Consider the following 18327-nt stretch of genomic DNA (forward strand, 5'->3'; position numbering starts at 1 on the left):
CTTGATGAATGACAAGCATTTTAGAAGGTACTGTTCCAGCTGGAGTCAGTGGTAGTTTTGCTGTTGATTTAATCATCAAATTAATTCAAGTCATTATTTTCCACTCACTACCTACTCTCTGGATGAAGTCTTGGTTCAGAGCAAACGCTTTGTGCATCGCTTAAAACCTGCTAACAATTAGCAATTTATAAGTGACAGTGTGACAGGCTGTAATAGCTGACAGTAATCACCTGAACCAGAATATCTCATGTGAATGGGATCCCCCTTTCCGGCTTGTATTTCAGCCCTGGTGTTGGTTTGTATATCCAGTAGATGCCAGCAGAGATCTAAGCAGCCAGCACAGCTAATGATCCTAAGAAAGGCCTCCTTGTGTAATGAGACCAACCAGTCAACTCAACACTGCTGTATTCCAAGTTGCAACCAATGCAGTGCAAGCCCTAAGCATATCTCTTTGAAACCTAGTTTCAAAGATGGCAATTATTAAGCTCTACACATGCTGCTCTTTGGAAGGTTTTTTGTTGAGACTGAAACAGATAATTTGGAAAGCACATCAGAAAAGTGGTACTTTGTACTCTCTAGCTGGCTAGCATCTGTGCTGCATGTTCTCCAGAGCTGCAAAAGCTCCAGCCCAGATGCTTGGTGAGATCAGTCCTGGTGCTGGCAGGGTGCTTAGTTCAGCAGCAGAGCTGTGTCCTCACTCTAACTGCATTTGTATTTTTTGTATGGTGACTCTTATTATTAATAATAAATGGGTGCACCTCAAGAGCTGCTTGCAAAGAATTACAGAGCCGCAAGGTAGTAACTAAGTGCCAGAAGAATAAAACGGCCCCAAATCCTGCAGGAGGAGTAACCTACAATGGGATCCTGGCTAGAGTGTCTCCATGCCCAGCTACACTGTGGTGCTTTGCTGCTGCAAGCCCTGAGCTTGCCAGGACCCTTGGGGTGAGTCCCGTTGGGTTCACTGGGGCTGGATGTGAGAGGGCGAGGCACTCTCCATACCATGGCCAGCCTTCTTACTGGTCCCAATTTGCAAAAGAGCAATGGGTGCTTAATCCCATGCTGCTGGCAGAACACTGCTTGAGGCTTGAAGCATCTACAGTAACACCAGATGAAGTACTTGGGGAACAGCTCTGTGTTTCTAGATACTTTTTTTTTTCCTAGGAAATCATCACTGTGAGAAGGAGGAAGAGCAACATGGAGAGGCAGACTGTAAATCCCTCTCAGTGGCATAAAATGGATGAGTCACTGGGGAAATCAAAGTGAAAGTTGCAGGAACCCCAAGGAGCAACACCAGGACCTGCATTAGTCTAGCTGGGCAGTGATGGATGATCTGCTTAGCCAAGACGACCCCAGGAGGCTGTGGCTGAAGCCAGAGGAGATTTAGTAAGCGGGGCTCAAAGGCAAAGGATATGCCTTTGATATGCACAGATTGATATGTGCTGAGGGTCAGATCCTGCACGGGATTCATTTGCAAAGTATCCCTCTTCACGAGGCGGCTGTGCCAGAAAGAAGGCAGGTGATGACATCCTCCAACATTTCTGTCCTAGGGGTCTGTAGCTGCCAGCACTGTCCAAGCAGGTCCTGGGCCAGGCTGATGTGTCTGTATGAGGCCTGACCTGCTCCTGTCTCTGTTACTCCTGGCATCACCACTCTGCTCAGCTCCACACATCTCAGAAGTGGGTTTTTGGCTGAGCTTTAAGCCCAGGCTCTTCTAGCACAGTCTGTAATAGCCACAACCGAAGAACAATCCATGTATTTTCTGCAGAGATCATTGTGCTCATCTCGCCACCCCAACTGGAGGGGCCCTGCTGGTGCTCGCTACTCAGGCAGCAGTCAAGCCCTGGAGCCTTGTTTGGGCTGTTTATATTGGGTGAAACAGCACACCTGTGTGCCCACTGCCTTCTAGGGTGATCATGAAAGATGAGCTGGATCCAGCTATGGTTCAGCAGAGGAAGTAATGCACTCCAAAAGGGGCAGCTTGCTATTTGTGCTCTTTCTTGAGTTGCTGGCACTTAGCTCCTCCAGATTCAGCTGGTTTCAAAAAGACAAGCACTGCCAGGAGCGCACAAAACTGACTGGGGAGGAATTTCTGAATATTTGGGATCCTTAATTAAGGATTAATTTAATTAATTTAATTAATAAGGATTAATATGTATTTATCATTCTTGCCTTTGTAAACTATTTTCAGCCTTATCTATTCCATAGTCAGCTCAGAAACTAGAGAGCATCTAAAGGGATTCACAAACTAAAAAAAAAAAAAAAAGGTTTTTTTAAGCTTTGGTGTGAAGAGAGGATTCCACCTTTTCTCAGAGGGGTTTTTATCGTTGTGTGCGCCGAAGAGGTAAAGGCATTTGCAAACCTCAGTGCTTCACAGCTTGTCTGCTTTCCCTTCAGACATGCGAACACCCTCTCCTCCTTGCCACTGTAAGAAGAAAATTGCAGCAGGGTGATTTTGGGGAAGTCACTTAGAAAAATAGCACTCCTCTAAGGGTGAAGGGCTGCCTGCCCTTCCTCATCTGCAGGAACACCCCTGTTTCTCCCAGGGCAAGTCTGGCTGAAGGCAGCAGGAATCCCTCCACCTGCTTCTGCTAGCATTACTGATGTGCAGGCTTAAACGCTTGGGTTTATGCTTGGTGGCTTGGCCAGAGGGCTTCACTGAAACGTGGAAATTGTCCCCCGTTTGGGGCTGTTCATGGGCACTGTGCTGGCTGCTTGTTGAAGCTGACAGGTAGCACTGGGCTAGCACACCCACCACAGTGAAAGGCAGCTGAGGAGATGCTGGTGCTGCAGCTGGTGAGGAACGAAACCCTTTGAATGGGTCCTACAAATCAAAATCCCTCAGGGTCACAGATGTGGACAACAGCGGCAAGATAGATTTCTCCTAAACTGCTCACCCAGCAATACCCTCACAACCATGTAAATGTAATTTGCTCACCTGACCTAGCAACATCCTGTGAACTGATCTCAGCATCAAGGGGAAAAATGCTCTGAATAACCAGGTCAGTTATTTCTTCAGTGAAATCTAATGTGCCATGGCACTTGTGCTCTTTCCTGACCTGTGCCTGTGGCTTCTGTGCTCAGTCTGGTGCATTTTACAGAACATTTGGTAATATCCAGTCCCTGAGGTCACGTCAAGTTTTTAATACAGCATCTGAGTTGTGGATTCTTTCCAGAAAATGTAACTCAAATGGTGATCTCCCCCTGCTATTAAATTGGAAAGGTTTGCCATAGAAATTGTCTTTCCCGAGTGCTTCACACTCTGATTTCACAGTAAAAAGGGTTTCAGGCGGAGGTCGGGACCTAAGCAAAGCACAAGTCTGAGGCTCCCTCATCTTTTCTTGAGCCCAGGGGATGCTTTGCGCAGAGCTTGGGAAAGTAGACAAGCTGTGTGAATGTACACAAGCACGAATTCAAGCAGATGGAAAAGCTCCTGGTACCCCTAAGCACTTGACAGCTCCGAAGTCTGGAAAGGGCCAGCAGATGGTGGTGGTGCTGCCTTTCCCGAGGCTCTGCTGGGGCCCGGCAGCACAGAGCTCCCGGCTCTCTGCTTCACCTGCGCACATTCACCAAGCCTGGTTTAAGGCTAAAAATAATATAAAATGCTCAGAGGTTTCAGGTCAGGGCACATCTGATTAAAATGGAGAACTCTTTGTTTCACATGGATATATTGCAGGACCCTGAGCAATGCCAGGAAGAGATCCCACAGAAGAGGTATCTGCGGGATTGGCTGCAGGAGAGGGGATGGTGATGGCTCATAGCCTCCCTCCTGCACCCATCAGCCTTTGTGTCAGCTTGGCCTCTCTGCCCCCCCTGTCTCCCAGAAGCACAGATCAAAGGGCATGTTCACTCCATAGCACAGGTTGGTACAGAAATACCCAGGTGTGTTTATGGGGTTTTACTGCTACGCCGGTTTCTGCATTGAGGGATGAGCCTGTTCCTGGGATGCCTCAGCAGTGCCAGCCCTGCACAAAGGCCACACATATGGTGAGCAGGCTGTGCAAGAGCATGATTTTGGTTGGCGAAGTGCAATTTTACCCCAGAGCAGCTGCTTGAGCTGTGACATAGGCACTGGGGACAGAGCCAGGTCCAGCTGCAATGCAGGACTGGCAACATCTCCGCTTTGCTTACTCTTTCCTGAGGGTCTCCTGGAAGCACGTCAAAGCCTGACAGACCCATTGGTCCCGCTGTACCCTCCCTTGGGAATAAATAAAAAAAAAAATAAATAAAATATAAAATAAATAAAAAAAAATATAAAATAAATAAAAAAGCCATGTCTGCCCTACTTGTTGAGCTGAGTTTTGCATGCAGTGCTGTGTCTGCATCAGGTCATCGCCCCAATATCTTGACTCATCTTTTCCAAGCTGTAGCATGATGTCAAGGATTACAGGTTGGGTGCGGGAAGTGACACCTGACACTGGCTCTGGCAGGACTCCCAGCCACCCCAGCCTTCACAGTGGAGAAAGCTGTGAGGCTGGAGCAGAGCATAGACAAAGCTGGCTCAGCAGGTTTGGTGCCACCAACCCAGGTGGCCCCATGGGGCAAGACCTCCAGCAGCGCCATGCCCAGCAGCTCCCCTGGCACCATTGGGTCTGGGAAGGTTTGTCCCATCCAGCACACCCTCCTCATGGCTTTAACTGGAGAGAGCAGCCAGGATTTGGGGCAAAGAAGCCCTTTTTCAGATGTAATCCCAGATAGCCAGGCCATCAGTAGATATGAGCTCCTGGCAACATGGGTTCCCTAAGCACCAGTGTAGCATGAGCTACCCCAGTCCTCTTACCTGTGGGCTGGCCAACTTTGTATCTCCAATTTATGTTCTCAAGCCATAGATGCTGCTATTTCAGCCTTGAGGAAGGATTTGCAGGCTAGGAAGCTTGCATGCTGCTGGGCTTTTTTCCCCTTCAGATATCTTGGTTGAATAAAAAGCTATGCCCTGTCCTTGCTCACATCTCCCACTTCCACCCTATCCCTGTCCTGGGGCCCATCCTGTGTCACACACAGGTGTGGCCCAGGATACCTGCTATCTGCCATGAACCAGAATTTCAGGTCCTCATGGAGTTGTAGGGCTTGGGCATTATTGCATTTATGGATGCACCCCAGAGTGTCCCTGTGCTGGGAACATGGGGATTTATGAAGGGAAGAGCATCTGAAGTCATTCCCCTTTTGCTTGAATCCTCTTGCTACACAGCCTGGGGCTGCTTTCGCAGGGCATCACCAGCCCACCCAACTGCCGGGTGCTGTGGTGGTAGCTGTGCTCTTCACCACTGCCCTGTGCTCCCTGCCAGCCCAAATCTGACCCAACACCAGGCCATAAATACACTCTGTGGCTGGCAACACCGGCCATGGGATATAGATAGGAGAGTGCTGCCATGTATGTTCCCCCAGCGCTGGTCAGGATCACACCAAAGGAAGCCCCAAGCCCAGGGATGTGTTAGACATCCCATCTGTGCTGGCTCAGTGCCAGCTTACTGGTTATACTGGGAAAAGCCCTGAACAAATTGGAAAGCATATGGGTCTGAGCACAATGCTCCCATCGCTACAAACAGTGAGGTCTGGGGGCGTCGAGTGCTGTAAAGATCACTCATGCGAAAAGCATTGGAAAAAGAAGAAAATAACACAGAGCCCAGATGGGAAGGTGTGTGGGAATGGTGAGTGTGAACAGGCCAAGAAGGGTTTGGGCTACTGCCAAGACAACATCTCTGACATGTCTAGATAGGCTTGTTACAGACATGCCAGCCAGCCCAGGCAGCACTGGTCTGGTGCCGCCAGCTGCAGAAAGGGACATATTTGACCCCACGATTCAAACCAGGTGTCTGCTTCAGTAGCACGCTCCTAGAAAAGCTTATCACGAAGGCTGGAACAGGCATCAGCAACAACGCTGTGGGAGAACTGAACGGGGTTGCTAAGTGGGAGGTGTTTCAGAGCCCACAAGTGGGGGACCGTGCTGCAAGCCAGGAGAGTGGAAAAATGCCTGACCACCTAAACCCCAGCACACAGGAAAGTGGTAAAGCAGGGTTACCAGCCAACACCAGCAATGACTACAAATACCCCAAAAAAGAGCAACTTGCAGACATCTTTTTCTTCAACACCTGCCTCAATCCCCAAATATCCTATTTTTTCCTCCCCCAAAAAATTAACTTCCGGCTCTGCCACATACACTCACCAAAATTGTTTTTCTTTATTGCATATTGCCATCTTAGAAAATGTACAGTCTCATAACATTACACAGCATTTCCCACTAGCTAAGACTACTAACATCCTTGCACCTAACAGACTACCTTGGTCACTACAAAGCTAATCAGGTCCAAGACATATACTTCAGTTTACAAATTATTATGGATTTTTTTTTTTTTGGCATTATTAAAAAAAAAAAAATCATCTTTAAAATACACACCCAAGAGGAAAGAATGGCTACTTACACCAGCACCAATCTAAAAGTAGTTTTCGACAATGGCACATGGAATTACCTGCACACAGCCTTCGTGTTTATTTATAGAGAGAATATTTTTTTCTTTTTTCTATTTTTTTGAAAGAAAACAAAGAAATGGCAAACTCAGCCCGGTAACGAGGCTGTTGTAAAACAATATTAAAAAACCCCAAAACAACAAACAGGTTTGGAAGGGCAAGAAGAAATCTGTCAGGAAAGGTCTTGATGTGGCATTGGGGTCGTGGAGGCAGGAGCCGGGGTTGAGTGCTGGTGGCCAAGCCCTGCACCCAGGGCCCCGGGGGGAGATTGCCTTTTTCAACTCCCACAGCCTTTCAAATTACAACATGTGTGACCAACCATTCCTTAAACCATCAAAGGCCAGACTGCTGGTTTTTAACCTTCTTCTTTTTATATATATTTTAAATTCCCCCCCAAGTCCATTCCCTCAATCGTATCAGCCCCATTTTTTTTTCAGCCATAAATAAAAAATATAAATAGAGGCACTTTAGTTAAGGAATAGTATTATCATTGCCTTTTGTTTTTATTTCCCCCTCCTTCTTAAAGCAAAGTGCTTAACTCCACCTTTGAACATAATCTGCAGGTTTTGCAGCTGCTTGGATACGAGGTGCTGGACGCTGGTTTTGCGCTTACCTGCTTTATTTATTATATTTATTACTGCTTTAAATGCTACTCAGAAAGTCTTTTTTTTTGTCTTTTTTTTTTTTTAATCTACAGTGCGTCAGAAGTTGCAATGAAGAAGAGAACAAAATGGTAAAACCACAGCTCTTGACAACTCTGGTTAGACAGAGATTTCACAGCTTTCACTCAGCACACAGACCCTGTGGCCTTCAGGTGCTTAGAACCATATTTCTTTTTATACAAATTAGTTTAAACAGCACTTTCGCTATACAGTACATATAGTTAACTGACATCCCATACCCCACCAGTAATACCGATTATCTGACAAAAAAACAACCAACCCAACCTTATTTCAAATAGTGTTACTATCTAGTGCAACAGGGACAAACTCATCTCTCCACAGGAAAAAGAACAAACAAACAAAAAAAAAAGGATCACAAAAGTATTGGTGGTATAAAAAGGTTTCGTTTTGTTTTCTTAAAAAACACACCACAAATAAATAAAAGTAAAAAGTAACAGTCCTCTATATACTCAGCATAATTTAAGAATAGAAATGTTAATATGTTAATGGTGGTTACTTTTTATTCTCCAATTCTTAATTTTCTAAACCCTTAAATTATTACTCCCTGAGAGCTTTGAATTATTTTTATTATTTTTTTTATCGTTTTTTTGGACTGACATTTGACAGGTAGTTCTGCTTACAAATTTGCAATGACAATGAACAGCAAACCAGTCAAAAAAAGGACCTGGCTAAGAGATGAGCGTTTCTTGGCATCACTGCTTCTGTGTGTCTAATAAAGAAAAGAGACAAGAAGGCTGTTGAAAGCTGGTGGGTTTTGCACCAGCCCTTTTGTGTATCAGAGACCTTTGGTCCTGACCCACCTATACAGAGGATACAGTTTGTCCCATTGAACAGAAAGGAAGAATAAAAATTACAACACAAAAGTTTATGCTCTTTGTCTCCTCTGAGAACCGACCTTTCCCACCGTCCTGGGCCAGAAAACATTGTAAAAGTATAAATACATCTGTGCGGCATTAGAGCAATAAGCACTTTGGGGTAAACTTTTCCTTTAGCAAGGTGGCGGTAAGAGGAAAAAGAGCATTTCCCAAGGATGACGAAAAGAGCATCGCTGGGAGCACCCGCGGCGCCGAGCTCAGGAACCAGCGCAAAAGCACGGATCTGTGAATTTTTTGGAATAATCACAACAATGAGAAAAGAAAAAACAATGGATCAAAGTTCAGTCAACTTTGTATTTTTTTCTTTTCTTCTTTAAACCACTCGGATTGTGTGCAAGGCGTCCCCTGCAAACGGCCTGCGGCGTTCCAGGCAGGAGAGCAGCTTCCCATTGCCTTTGGCGTCCATGGGGACAGCCGGTGTCTCTGGGTTGGGTCCTCTCTTGTCCGCAGATGCGGCATTGTGCTTGTGCATGGGGAGAACTACTTTTCAGAGCGGGTTGGAGGGGAGGAGGCAGCGCTGACGCTCATCAAGGTGGGCTGCCGACACACCTCCATCCATGCTCCCGATCCGACTATATACACAGTATATACACAAATACACACTCGCCCGTGGGGAGAAAGAGCGTGCCACTGTTTCGCTTTCTATCGCAAGGCAGTATAATGGGAAGAACACCCCCCATGCCACTTCAAAAAGACTAACCCACATTTTTCTGTTGGGTTTTGTTGTTGCAGTTTGCTGTTCAGAAGTTGAGCTTGGTGACAGGCCTCTCACGGCCGCTGTCGGCCAGCTGGTTGGCGATGCGCTTGCGGTTGCGCTTCAGTTTGGACAGGTCCTTGTCAAACACTTCGCCTGAGCGCAGGGCCGAGACGAGGTCATCGAACTCACCACCTTCCTCCCCACTCTCCTTTGCCTTCCTCGCCTTGCGCTCCCGCTCCCGCTGCTCCTTCAGCTATGTGCCATGGCAGGGATGGAAAGGAGACATCTCACTCTCATGGATGCGGTTGTGGGAGCGCCCAACACATGCATGGTGACCCCCAAACTCATGAAACAAGAACGGTATCCCACCCCAGTGCTTAGCATGGAAGAGCTGGTAAGGGTTATTGATACAACCCATAGGCTGAGGTCCACAGCACCATGGCTGCTGCTGATGGGTCACAACAGCACACAGGCAGCACCAGCTCTGTTGCATGTTTTAGCTCCAACATCTCACAAACCCAAGGTCATTAATTAATTAAGCAATCAACAGTGAAAAGCCAGTGGGTCTAAAGCACAAAAGCTCCTTGCTGAGCCTTCAGTGCTTCCTGTGCCACAATGGCCACCACGGGTACAATGCAGTATGGTTGCCATCTCCAGGTGCCCCAGGGGTGCTGCTGAATTCAATGGTGTCTGCTCACCTGTGCCTCCATGCGTGCCCGGCGCTCCTCCTCTTCCTTCCTCCTCCTCATGTTTTCATTCTCTTGCTTGGCCTCAGTCACAGCTTGAAGGAACTGGTCAAAGATGCCGAAGAACTCATCAGGCTGCATTTTGTCTGTGTCTTCTCCAAAGTGCTTCACAGCCTTGGAAAACTGTGAGAGAGAAAACAGGGGTCCATCAGCCTTGGAGATACCCATCACACTGGTGAAACCTCCCATGAGAAGCCTTTGACCTGACAGACCATAAAGAAACACTTCCAGCAGCCACGGCAGAGAGCAGGGCTTTGCTTCATCAAACCTTGACTTAAACATGAAATAAATCATCTGATGTTTTACCTGCTGGCCCTGTAAGAGCAACCTGGATCGTTCCTGAGCTCCCTCTCCCCTTCTTGCCTCTGGCATTGCTGAGCCTCCCTCTGCCACAGCTCAACTTTATTAACTAAGCAGCAGTAAAAACAAGGAAGCAAAATATTGTGGGCCTGAAGACATAAAACTAATAGTAAACATGGCAGGGGAAGGGAAACTCGCACTTTTAAGTTTTTCTTTGAAGTATTTTTGGGGTATTATTTATCATTGCCACATGCTCTGCTATTGAAACCAAATGTGTTGGTGAAACTTCTAAAAGACATTTCTGCCTGGGCTCAGGCACAATCCTGGGTAGGGAAATAAGGAGTTTTCCGGCCTTTAGTGCTGTTTGCACACCATAAATGTAAGGGAGTCAAATGAGCCTGTAGCAAAGGTCAGGACAGGACATCCACAATCTGCCAATGTGTCCCAGTCCCCAAGGAGCCCATGAGTTGTCCTTGGGACTTACATCCTTTGTTCTCACTTCCAATTTGAAGGAGACTCTTTGTGCACAGAAAGTTTGTTAAAATTGTGATGGCAAGTTCTGATGATAAGCATCCTTAAAAGAAAAGAAAACAAAATCAAAGGACAAACAGATTTATTAGTTGCTTTGATTTTGCTGCATAGACCAAGAGAAACATTTTTAAAGCCTGCCTGTACGATTTAGTTTCATTTGCACGGGTGCCCCAGGCTCTTCAAAAGACATTTATGGCATTTTTATTTCTTTGTTTACTTAAGAGACTTAGCACTTCAAGATGCAGGGAGGAATCCAAGAGGTACCACCATATAAGTCAAAAGAATTGAGGTTATTCTTGTTGATTTTCATCAATATATTCTCTACCACATTACAGCAGATTCGGGGGAGATGGGGAAGGCTGCAAATGTTACCCTCACAGGATATGAAGTTTATGAAACAATGATATTTCTTCTTTCCCAAGAGAAAGCAGTAACACAATTTGAATCTGGATATGTGTTTAAAAAGTGAAGAGCTGGTACACTTTGCACAGCCTGTCATGTCCAATAACCATGGGTACAGCTGTACATTACTTCACCGTGGACTTCAATGGGCACTGGGGACCACAACCTTCTCCAGATCCAGCCAAACCAGCAGAAAACAATAGTTTGAAGAGCATTTGTCACCATCTCCACAGTCCTAACTCACTGCAGGGAAGATCTGCCAGGTTACCATCAACGGTCTAAAAGGGTGGCTAGGGTTAGCCATGGCCTCAGGAAGGCAATGGTCAATCATAATGCCTAAGCATGGGTGGATGGTCTGAAGGACAGTGCCAACTGGACATTGGTACAACCAGGTAAAAGAGGTGGTGACACTTGGTTACTTCTACCTTTGGAGAGGTAGCCCATGCAGTGGGACAAGGATGGGACGTCTTTTAAAGGCCTGTGCTGGACTATCTCCTTGCCACTTCAATCAAGATGAAGACCAGGCCAGGGAGGAGAAACTGGAGGACTGTTCTTGGAGGAAATAGAAACCATCTGTGTGCCTCCTTGCTGAATGCGGGGAAGGAAAAGGTGCTTGGAACTCACAAATGTCAGCCAACAGCAACCTCTGTGCCATGATTTAAATCAGCGTGGTAGGGAGAAAAGTACAACATGGCAATAGGCCACTGCATACGGCTGCAAAGCACTCACAAAGGCATTACTCTGGGGAAGGTGAACCTTTTAAGTAGCTACTCTAACCAGGTCTGCAGTCGGCCTCAATTCATGCCACTGAGCTCCTCTCCCTCTTCTCTTGAGAGAAGAGCTGGGTTGGTCTCAGAATTAAGTTATGCATCGGATATTATTTTGTCCTATGGAAGTGAGGTCACTTGGGCAGCCTGGGTTGTTTCTGATGTCAGCCTCTGGCTGACCTCATATCCAGCCTGAAGCCCTGGTTACATTTTTAGCTTCCACCAATACCAGACAGAAAAGCCTGCTTTCTTGCCACCTTCAGCCTTCATTGGCCAAGATTCCCCAGCTGCCACACTCCTAACTCTAAAGCCAACAGAATTGGTATACTTCCATTTTAAGACATGGAAAGGAAAGCAAGCCCTTGAGTGAAAGCTCTTCACCAAAACTCAGATCCTTGCAAACAACCTACTATCTCCTCCTCTGATGGATGGAACTCTACCACGGCTATCCCCTGCCTTGCACTTCCAAAAGATAGACAGGTATCTCATGTCTTTCTACACCACATCTTGTGCCCCAGAAGCAGTCTGTTGGCCTAACCTGCAATCCCCTAGCATGTTGTGTTGTGTAACAGGAAAAAGGCCTTGGGGACAGACAGGGATGAACCTACCCACCCACTCCAAACCAACCATGAAGAGCAGCCTGGCACCTTTTTCATGTCAGGGCCTCAGCAGGACACTCACATGATCTCATGGGGGAGATATCTGAGATTTTAACACATAGCATGTGCTCTGAGGAGGCTGGGACCATCCCTCCCCTGTTGGCTGGAGGAAAGGCTCAGATGCTACCCAGATCTTAAGGACAGTGGTGACCTTACCAGCTCTTTTGCTTCCATCAGAAGATCTTCGACATCCGAGAAGCTGAAGCTGGCTAATGTGATGAACTGGCTGACGACAGACACAAACTTGTCACCTGTTTGCTGAACCTGAGACTTCTGGAAGTCCAGCTCCTTTGGGGAAATAAAACATAAATCTGGTCAGGCCCTGGGTGACGAATGACACAAATACCATTGGCCTCTGATAGTGGCGTTGGGTGTGCCTGCATCAGTGCAATGGGTACTGGCTGCATTGCCACCGCAGCTCCCTCCTGTCATGCATGAGACTACAGATCAGCATTTTACAATATCATGCCCACAGTATGTTTTTAAGTCCAACTCCTGAAAGAGAGATGTGGAAGCAGCATAATTTAGGAAGACAGTGAATCCTTCGGTATACCTCACCATTTCACCATCACTCCATCTGGGTTGCAAGAGTGCTCCCCAGCCTCAGCCCTCTGCAGCTTGACAGCCAAAGGGAGACCTCTGTACCTCACAGGTCCTCTATGGGCATCATCACTAGACTTACTTAATCTCTCTCGGCATATTAGTTTAAACCATGCATGTGCCTAACCACACACGGTTGTTACTTTGGTGCCAAAACAGACCTAGGAGGACAAGCACATGTGCAGGGCAGGGAGGAAAGACAAAGAGATCTCTAGCATGTGAGATAAAAGCAGCTTTGCTGGGAGCTCCCCTGCCTATCTCCCTGAGGAGGGATGCTCAGGTGCTCAGAGCCAGGCTGGACTATATTTGATTAAAGTAATACTTACAGTCTCCACAGCTCTCAGGCCGCTCCTCAGAGTGTTTATTTCTTTCTCCAGCTCAGTCATGCTGTTGGAAATGGCAGGATGTTAATTTTCAGCCTTCCCCAGCAAATTCTACCGCTTTCCAACCAACTAAACCATGTTTTTCTACTGAAAAGACCCAACACTGCATACATCACCTTGTGTTTGTAGAGCAGGGTGTCTCGAGCAGCAAATTGGGCTGACAGCCGCTTAAGTTAGCACAGCTGCCTATCTGAAAGTGGCTGCAGTTGCTTGCTTTAAAGCAAAGCACTTTTGTGTATTTTGAATCAAGGGGACTGTGCAGGCTTAGCAAACTCAGCAGCCTCCAGACCTCTCCAAGCAAAAAGACAGCTCAGGAGAGGGCTCTGCTGGGCACGGATTTCTCTTCCCCTCTTGAGAGCCAGCAGAAAATAGGCTTGTTGTCACAGCACACAGCAGACAGTTTTTCAGGGTACCAAGGTTAGGTGAATGCCATGTAAAGCATCCTTCCTAGCAGTGAGCCTTGCATAAAGGGAGACAACCCAAATATAGAGAAACAAAAATAAATCATCACATCTGGCGCTGACTTTGTTTACACAAAGCTCAAGCCCCTAATGAGCTTCAAGTTCAAGTGATTACGGGTTTCTACCACTGCATTTGAGGAGAAGCTTTCTCACAAAGACTTGATGACCACAAGCTTGACGTCCTTCCAGGGGTGTCTGTCCTAGGGCTGGGGTCTCTGGAAATGCTGACGTCAGGTCACAGGGCAAGCATTCCTGGCAGGTTTAGTCTGGGAAAATGCAGTTTTGGGAGCCCTGTGCTCCAGCAGTTCATTATTAGCAGTGGGATTGACAGAGGCGGCAATTTTGCTTCACAGCTGCAGGGCTGGGGGGAATTCAGGGTTTTCCAGAGCTTTAGGAACTTCTTGGTTACACTCTAGATTGGACCAAACCCAAGTATTACATATGGTGTCCAGTTTAGAGCACAATGATAAAGTTTAAGGGGGAGGAAAAACCCCTCTATGCAGACGTTTTCCTTCCCATACATGTATCTGTACAACAGATGCAGAGCATAAGAAAGCTGGAGCCTCCCCCGGCAAGGAGCATGCCCTGCTCAAACATGTTCTCAGCCAATGCCTACATGTGCAGCCGCCACACACTCCTCCTTGCACGCCAAGATTTGTCCTGTCACTTCATTTAATCCCTATAGCTGACAATTATTTTACATTTTAAATGCAAGGATGTTTGCTTTGCACATTACACATCTTCCACAGGGAATTCACTATTGCTACAAGAGCACTTCGAAACTTGAAAGACCCTTGAGCTGCCATAAACTCTGTGCGTATTTGCCATCCCCTCTCTACAAAGGTGCAGTTTCAAGGCCCTTTTCATGTCCACAACTAACATACACAGGTGCTGACTGCAGAAACGTGTGATCTTTGCTGCTCAGGTCCCTGAAGCAGCAAAGCCTGTATGGTCCCCCTGAACTTTAAAACCAAAACAGAGACTCACTGATTTCAGAGGGACTTCAGCACATAATTGAGGGCTTTGCAGCACAACAACAGATTCCTCCTGCTTTTAAAAATTCAGTGTGTGTTTAAGGGCTTTGCTGAACGTGAGCCTCTGCTGGCAAAGAGACTTGCTCCACACAGGTCACGAGGCAGCAGGCAGGGTTTAAAAGCTCGTTGCAAACACCAGAAGCTCCATGTTGGTGGTGAAACAAGGGCCAGGCAGGACCCAGTGGCAGGTGAGCTTCTTACAGCACTGCCTGGCCCTGCCTGCACTGCCGGCAAAGCCTCCCCACCGCACACAGATAAACAGCTGCCCTTTATCTGCAGTCACACCACAACCGCTTCCTCCTGGATTACTTAACGTACCATTAGAAATTAATTAAATGCTTCTGTGGTGAGATAACAACAGGAAATGGCTGTTCCAAGCAGCTCTCCTCCCTTGTGGAAGGAGGCTCACAGACCCTTGCTGCAAGGGCTGAGATTTAAAGCCACCAGGTGATGTTTGCTTCTGTGTCCGGGGCTGCTCTCAGACCAATGTGGCTGCAAGCACACAATCCAGCCTGCTGGCCAGAATCTGACAGGAGCGCAAGCAGGGGAGGGTACATGGAAAAGCAGGCTGAAAAGAGAGGAGAGGTGTTCCCAGCACTCCCGAAGCACCACTTAAATCTCTGCTTACTTGACTTTGGCTGCCTGTGGGATGTCTCGCAGCTCCTCATGCAGGCGGAGAACTTTGGGATACTTCTTTTCAACGATAGTGATGAGATAGTGCAGAAGTGTGATGTTCCTAGGAGAGAGGAGTGGTGAGGTCAGCATGGCAGCACCACAGGGAGTTGAGAGCTCAGTCAAATATGCTGGATAAATCCCAACACTGGTAATGAACTATTCTGGAATTTCTGCAAGGATACTGCTTGCTGCCTGTCTGGAGACATGGAATGGGTCTGCCCCATGCAAACCAGGCCATGGCTGTGACAGCTTGGGGGGTGGGGGTGCTGCAGAGGGGATTCCCATGGGGAGGAGCCCCTGGTACTCCTCCTGCATCCACTGCACCACAGCATGATGGCTCTTGGCTTCTCAAAGGGGGAAAAAAGCATTTAGAGGATGATCCTCCTAATCAGCCTTGGCTGCCATTTAGCCAGCTCAGGAGGGAAAGCCCCATCAATCCGCATGCTGATCTGCAGCTCAGCTTCCCTCTGAATCTGTCCTGCTCAAAAAATGGACGCTTGCACCATTGGACGTGCCAGATAGGGCAGGAGGAAGGAGGGGAACACTCCTACCTCCCACATCCCAGAGGCAACACTGATGGCCTTTCTGTCCCCTCAACATCCCTGGGTCCCACAGATGCTACCAAAGACATGGGCAGGAGCTGCTCACTTGTCAATGCTGGACTTGGTATCTGCAATCTTGTTGAGGCTGGAGATCTTGAACCCGAAGGCGTTGCCCCTCTGGCCCTTGTTCATATAGTTCCCAAAGGCCAGAACCACCTCCAGCAGCTGCTGGAGGCTGCTGCTCTGCAGCACTGCCTTGGAGCCGGCACGGATGGCTGAAAGAGAAGTGTGGGACATTAGCCCCTGCCATGAAAGCACATTGCCCCCCTTGTCTTGCAGCAACCCCTTCAGTGTCCTCATGGCCAAAGAGTGACCACCAATTCCCTCCCTTCCCCTGTGTCACTGCAACCTCCACACAGACCAGGCTTGCCCTTGCATCGAGGATTGCTCTTTCTATGAGATGAGCATTCCCTGTGCTGGCAAAAGAGCCCATCAGCAGGTCTGGCCACTTGCCTTCCACCTTGGGTTTCACTTCTGCAACTCTCTCTGCAAATTTCTTCTTGAAGTAGAGCGACTGCAGCCTTTGCTGATAATGGTTTATCCTGGAAAAAGAAAAGAGGTGCAGGTTGAGCTTTGCTTGCTCCAGGCACAACTCAGTTGCTCTGCTTCTGACAGCTGTGCTTACAAAGCACGCTTGAACCACAGCGATTAAAAAACGATTACCGTAATTCTCCCTGAAACTATGCTGGGATGTGAAAAAATGAAAGCTGAAGTTGCAGCTGTCTTGGGGTGGACTGAGGTGGGCTCTTAAGCATATCCTTAAATTTATCCTTAATTCAACAGGTTCAACAAGTGCATTTTTACACCCTACTGCTATAAAATACAAACATATATAAAACAAACAGTTCTTTTACAACCACTCCCTAGCAAAGATGCTGATGAAGTCTGGTCTCCCAATGGCTTTGTGATGCAGCTGGACACAGGCCTAGTATAGAATCATAGAATTGTTTAGCTTGGAAAAGACCTTTAAGATCATCAACCGTTAACCAAACACTGCCAAGTTCACCACTAAACCATACACCTAAGCATTCCCTCAGCTGCTCCTTATAACACTTGTGCTCTAGACTTTTTGTCAGCTTTGCTCTTCTTCTTTGGACCTGCTCCAGCACCTCAATGTCTCTCATGTAGTGAGGGGCCCAGACCGGAACACAGGATTCAAGGTGCAGCCGCACCAGTGCCAAGTACAGGGGGATGATCACTGCCCTGACCCTGCTGGCTATTTCTGATACAGACCAGCAACCCATTGGCCTTGGCCTGGGCACAAGCTGGTTCATGTTCAGCTCCGTCAGTCAGCACCCTCAGGTCCTTTTCTGCCAAGCAGCTTTCCAGCCACTCTTCTCCAAGCCTGTAACTTTGCATGGACTTGTTGTGACCCATGTTCAGGACCCGGCACTTTGCCTTGTTGAACCCCTTCCACTGGCCACAGCCCATCAATCCAGCCTGTTCACCCACAGGCAGATCAACACTCCCACCCAAGTTGGTGTCATCTGCAAACTTGCCAAGGCTGCTCTAGATCCTCTCATGCAGCTCGTTGATAACAACATTAAACAGAACTGGCACCAGTCCAGAGCCCTGAGGAACATCACTTGTGATCAGCTGACAACAGGATTTAACTTCATTCACCACCACTCTTTGGGCTTGGCCATCCAGCCAGTTTTCTACCCACTGAATAATACACCTGTTCAAGCCCTGAACACTCAGTTTCTCCAGGAGAATGCTGTGGGAAACGGTGTCAAAGTCGAGGTATAAAACATGCACAGCCTTTCCCTTATCCACTAAGCAGGTCACATTGTCATAGAAGGAGATCAGGTTAGTCAGGCTGGATCTGGCTTTATAAACCCATGCTGACTGGGCCTGATTGCTTGGTTGCCCTGTACATGTCACATGATGGCACTCAGGATGATCTGCTCCAGAACATTCCTCAGCACCGACATCAGGCTGACAGGCCTGTAGTTCCCCAGATACTCCTTCCAGCCCTTCTTGTAGAGGGGCATCACATTTTCTCATTTCCAGTCAACTGTGATCTCCCCTGTCAGCCAGGACTTCTGATAAATGATTGAAAGTGGCTCAGTGAGCACTTCCACCAGCTCCCTCAGTACCCTGGATGGATCCCACCCAAACCCATAGACTTGTGTGTGTCTAAGTGGTGTAGCAGGCTGCTGACTATTTCCCCTTGGATTATGGAAACTTCATTCTGCTCCCTGCCCTTGTCTTCAAGCTCTGGGGCAGTGCTCCCTGAGAACAACTGGCCTTACTACCAAAGACTGAGGCAAAAAAAGCATTAAGTACCTGAGCCTTTTCCTAATCCTTTGTCACTATGTTCCCACCACATTAAATAAACATGGAGATTCTCCTTAGTCCTCCTTTTGTTCCTTGTATATTTATAGAAACATTTTTTACTGTCTTTTACAGCAGTAGCTAGATTAAGTTCTAGCTGGGCTCTGGCCCTT

General features: G+C 47.5%; 1 protein-coding gene across 1 annotated transcript in view; it reads right to left on the bottom strand.

Moving 5' to 3' along the window:
• Window positions 1-6443: 6443 nt before the first annotated feature.
• DAAM1 (dishevelled associated activator of morphogenesis 1) overlaps window positions 6444-18327 on the bottom strand; it is an 84135-nt gene continuing 72251 nt past the window's right edge. Inside the window, exons 20-26 of the mRNA XM_080618521.1 lie at window positions 16331-16419; window positions 15924-16092; window positions 15229-15336; window positions 13049-13109; window positions 12279-12410; window positions 9416-9586; window positions 6444-8970 (exon numbers count right to left, since the gene is read on the bottom strand). Coding sequence (XP_080474647.1) covers window positions 8761-8970; window positions 9416-9586; window positions 12279-12410; window positions 13049-13109; window positions 15229-15336; window positions 15924-16092; window positions 16331-16419 — 940 coding nt within the window. The 3' untranslated portion in view covers window positions 6444-8760. The remainder of the gene's footprint in view (window positions 8971-9415; window positions 9587-12278; window positions 12411-13048; window positions 13110-15228; window positions 15337-15923; window positions 16093-16330; window positions 16420-18327) is intronic.

This window comes from Psittacula echo (assembly GCF_963264785.1).
Source record: "Psittacula echo genome assembly, chromosome: 5".
Taxonomy (NCBI): Eukaryota; Metazoa; Chordata; class Aves; order Psittaciformes; family Psittacidae; genus Psittacula; species Psittacula echo.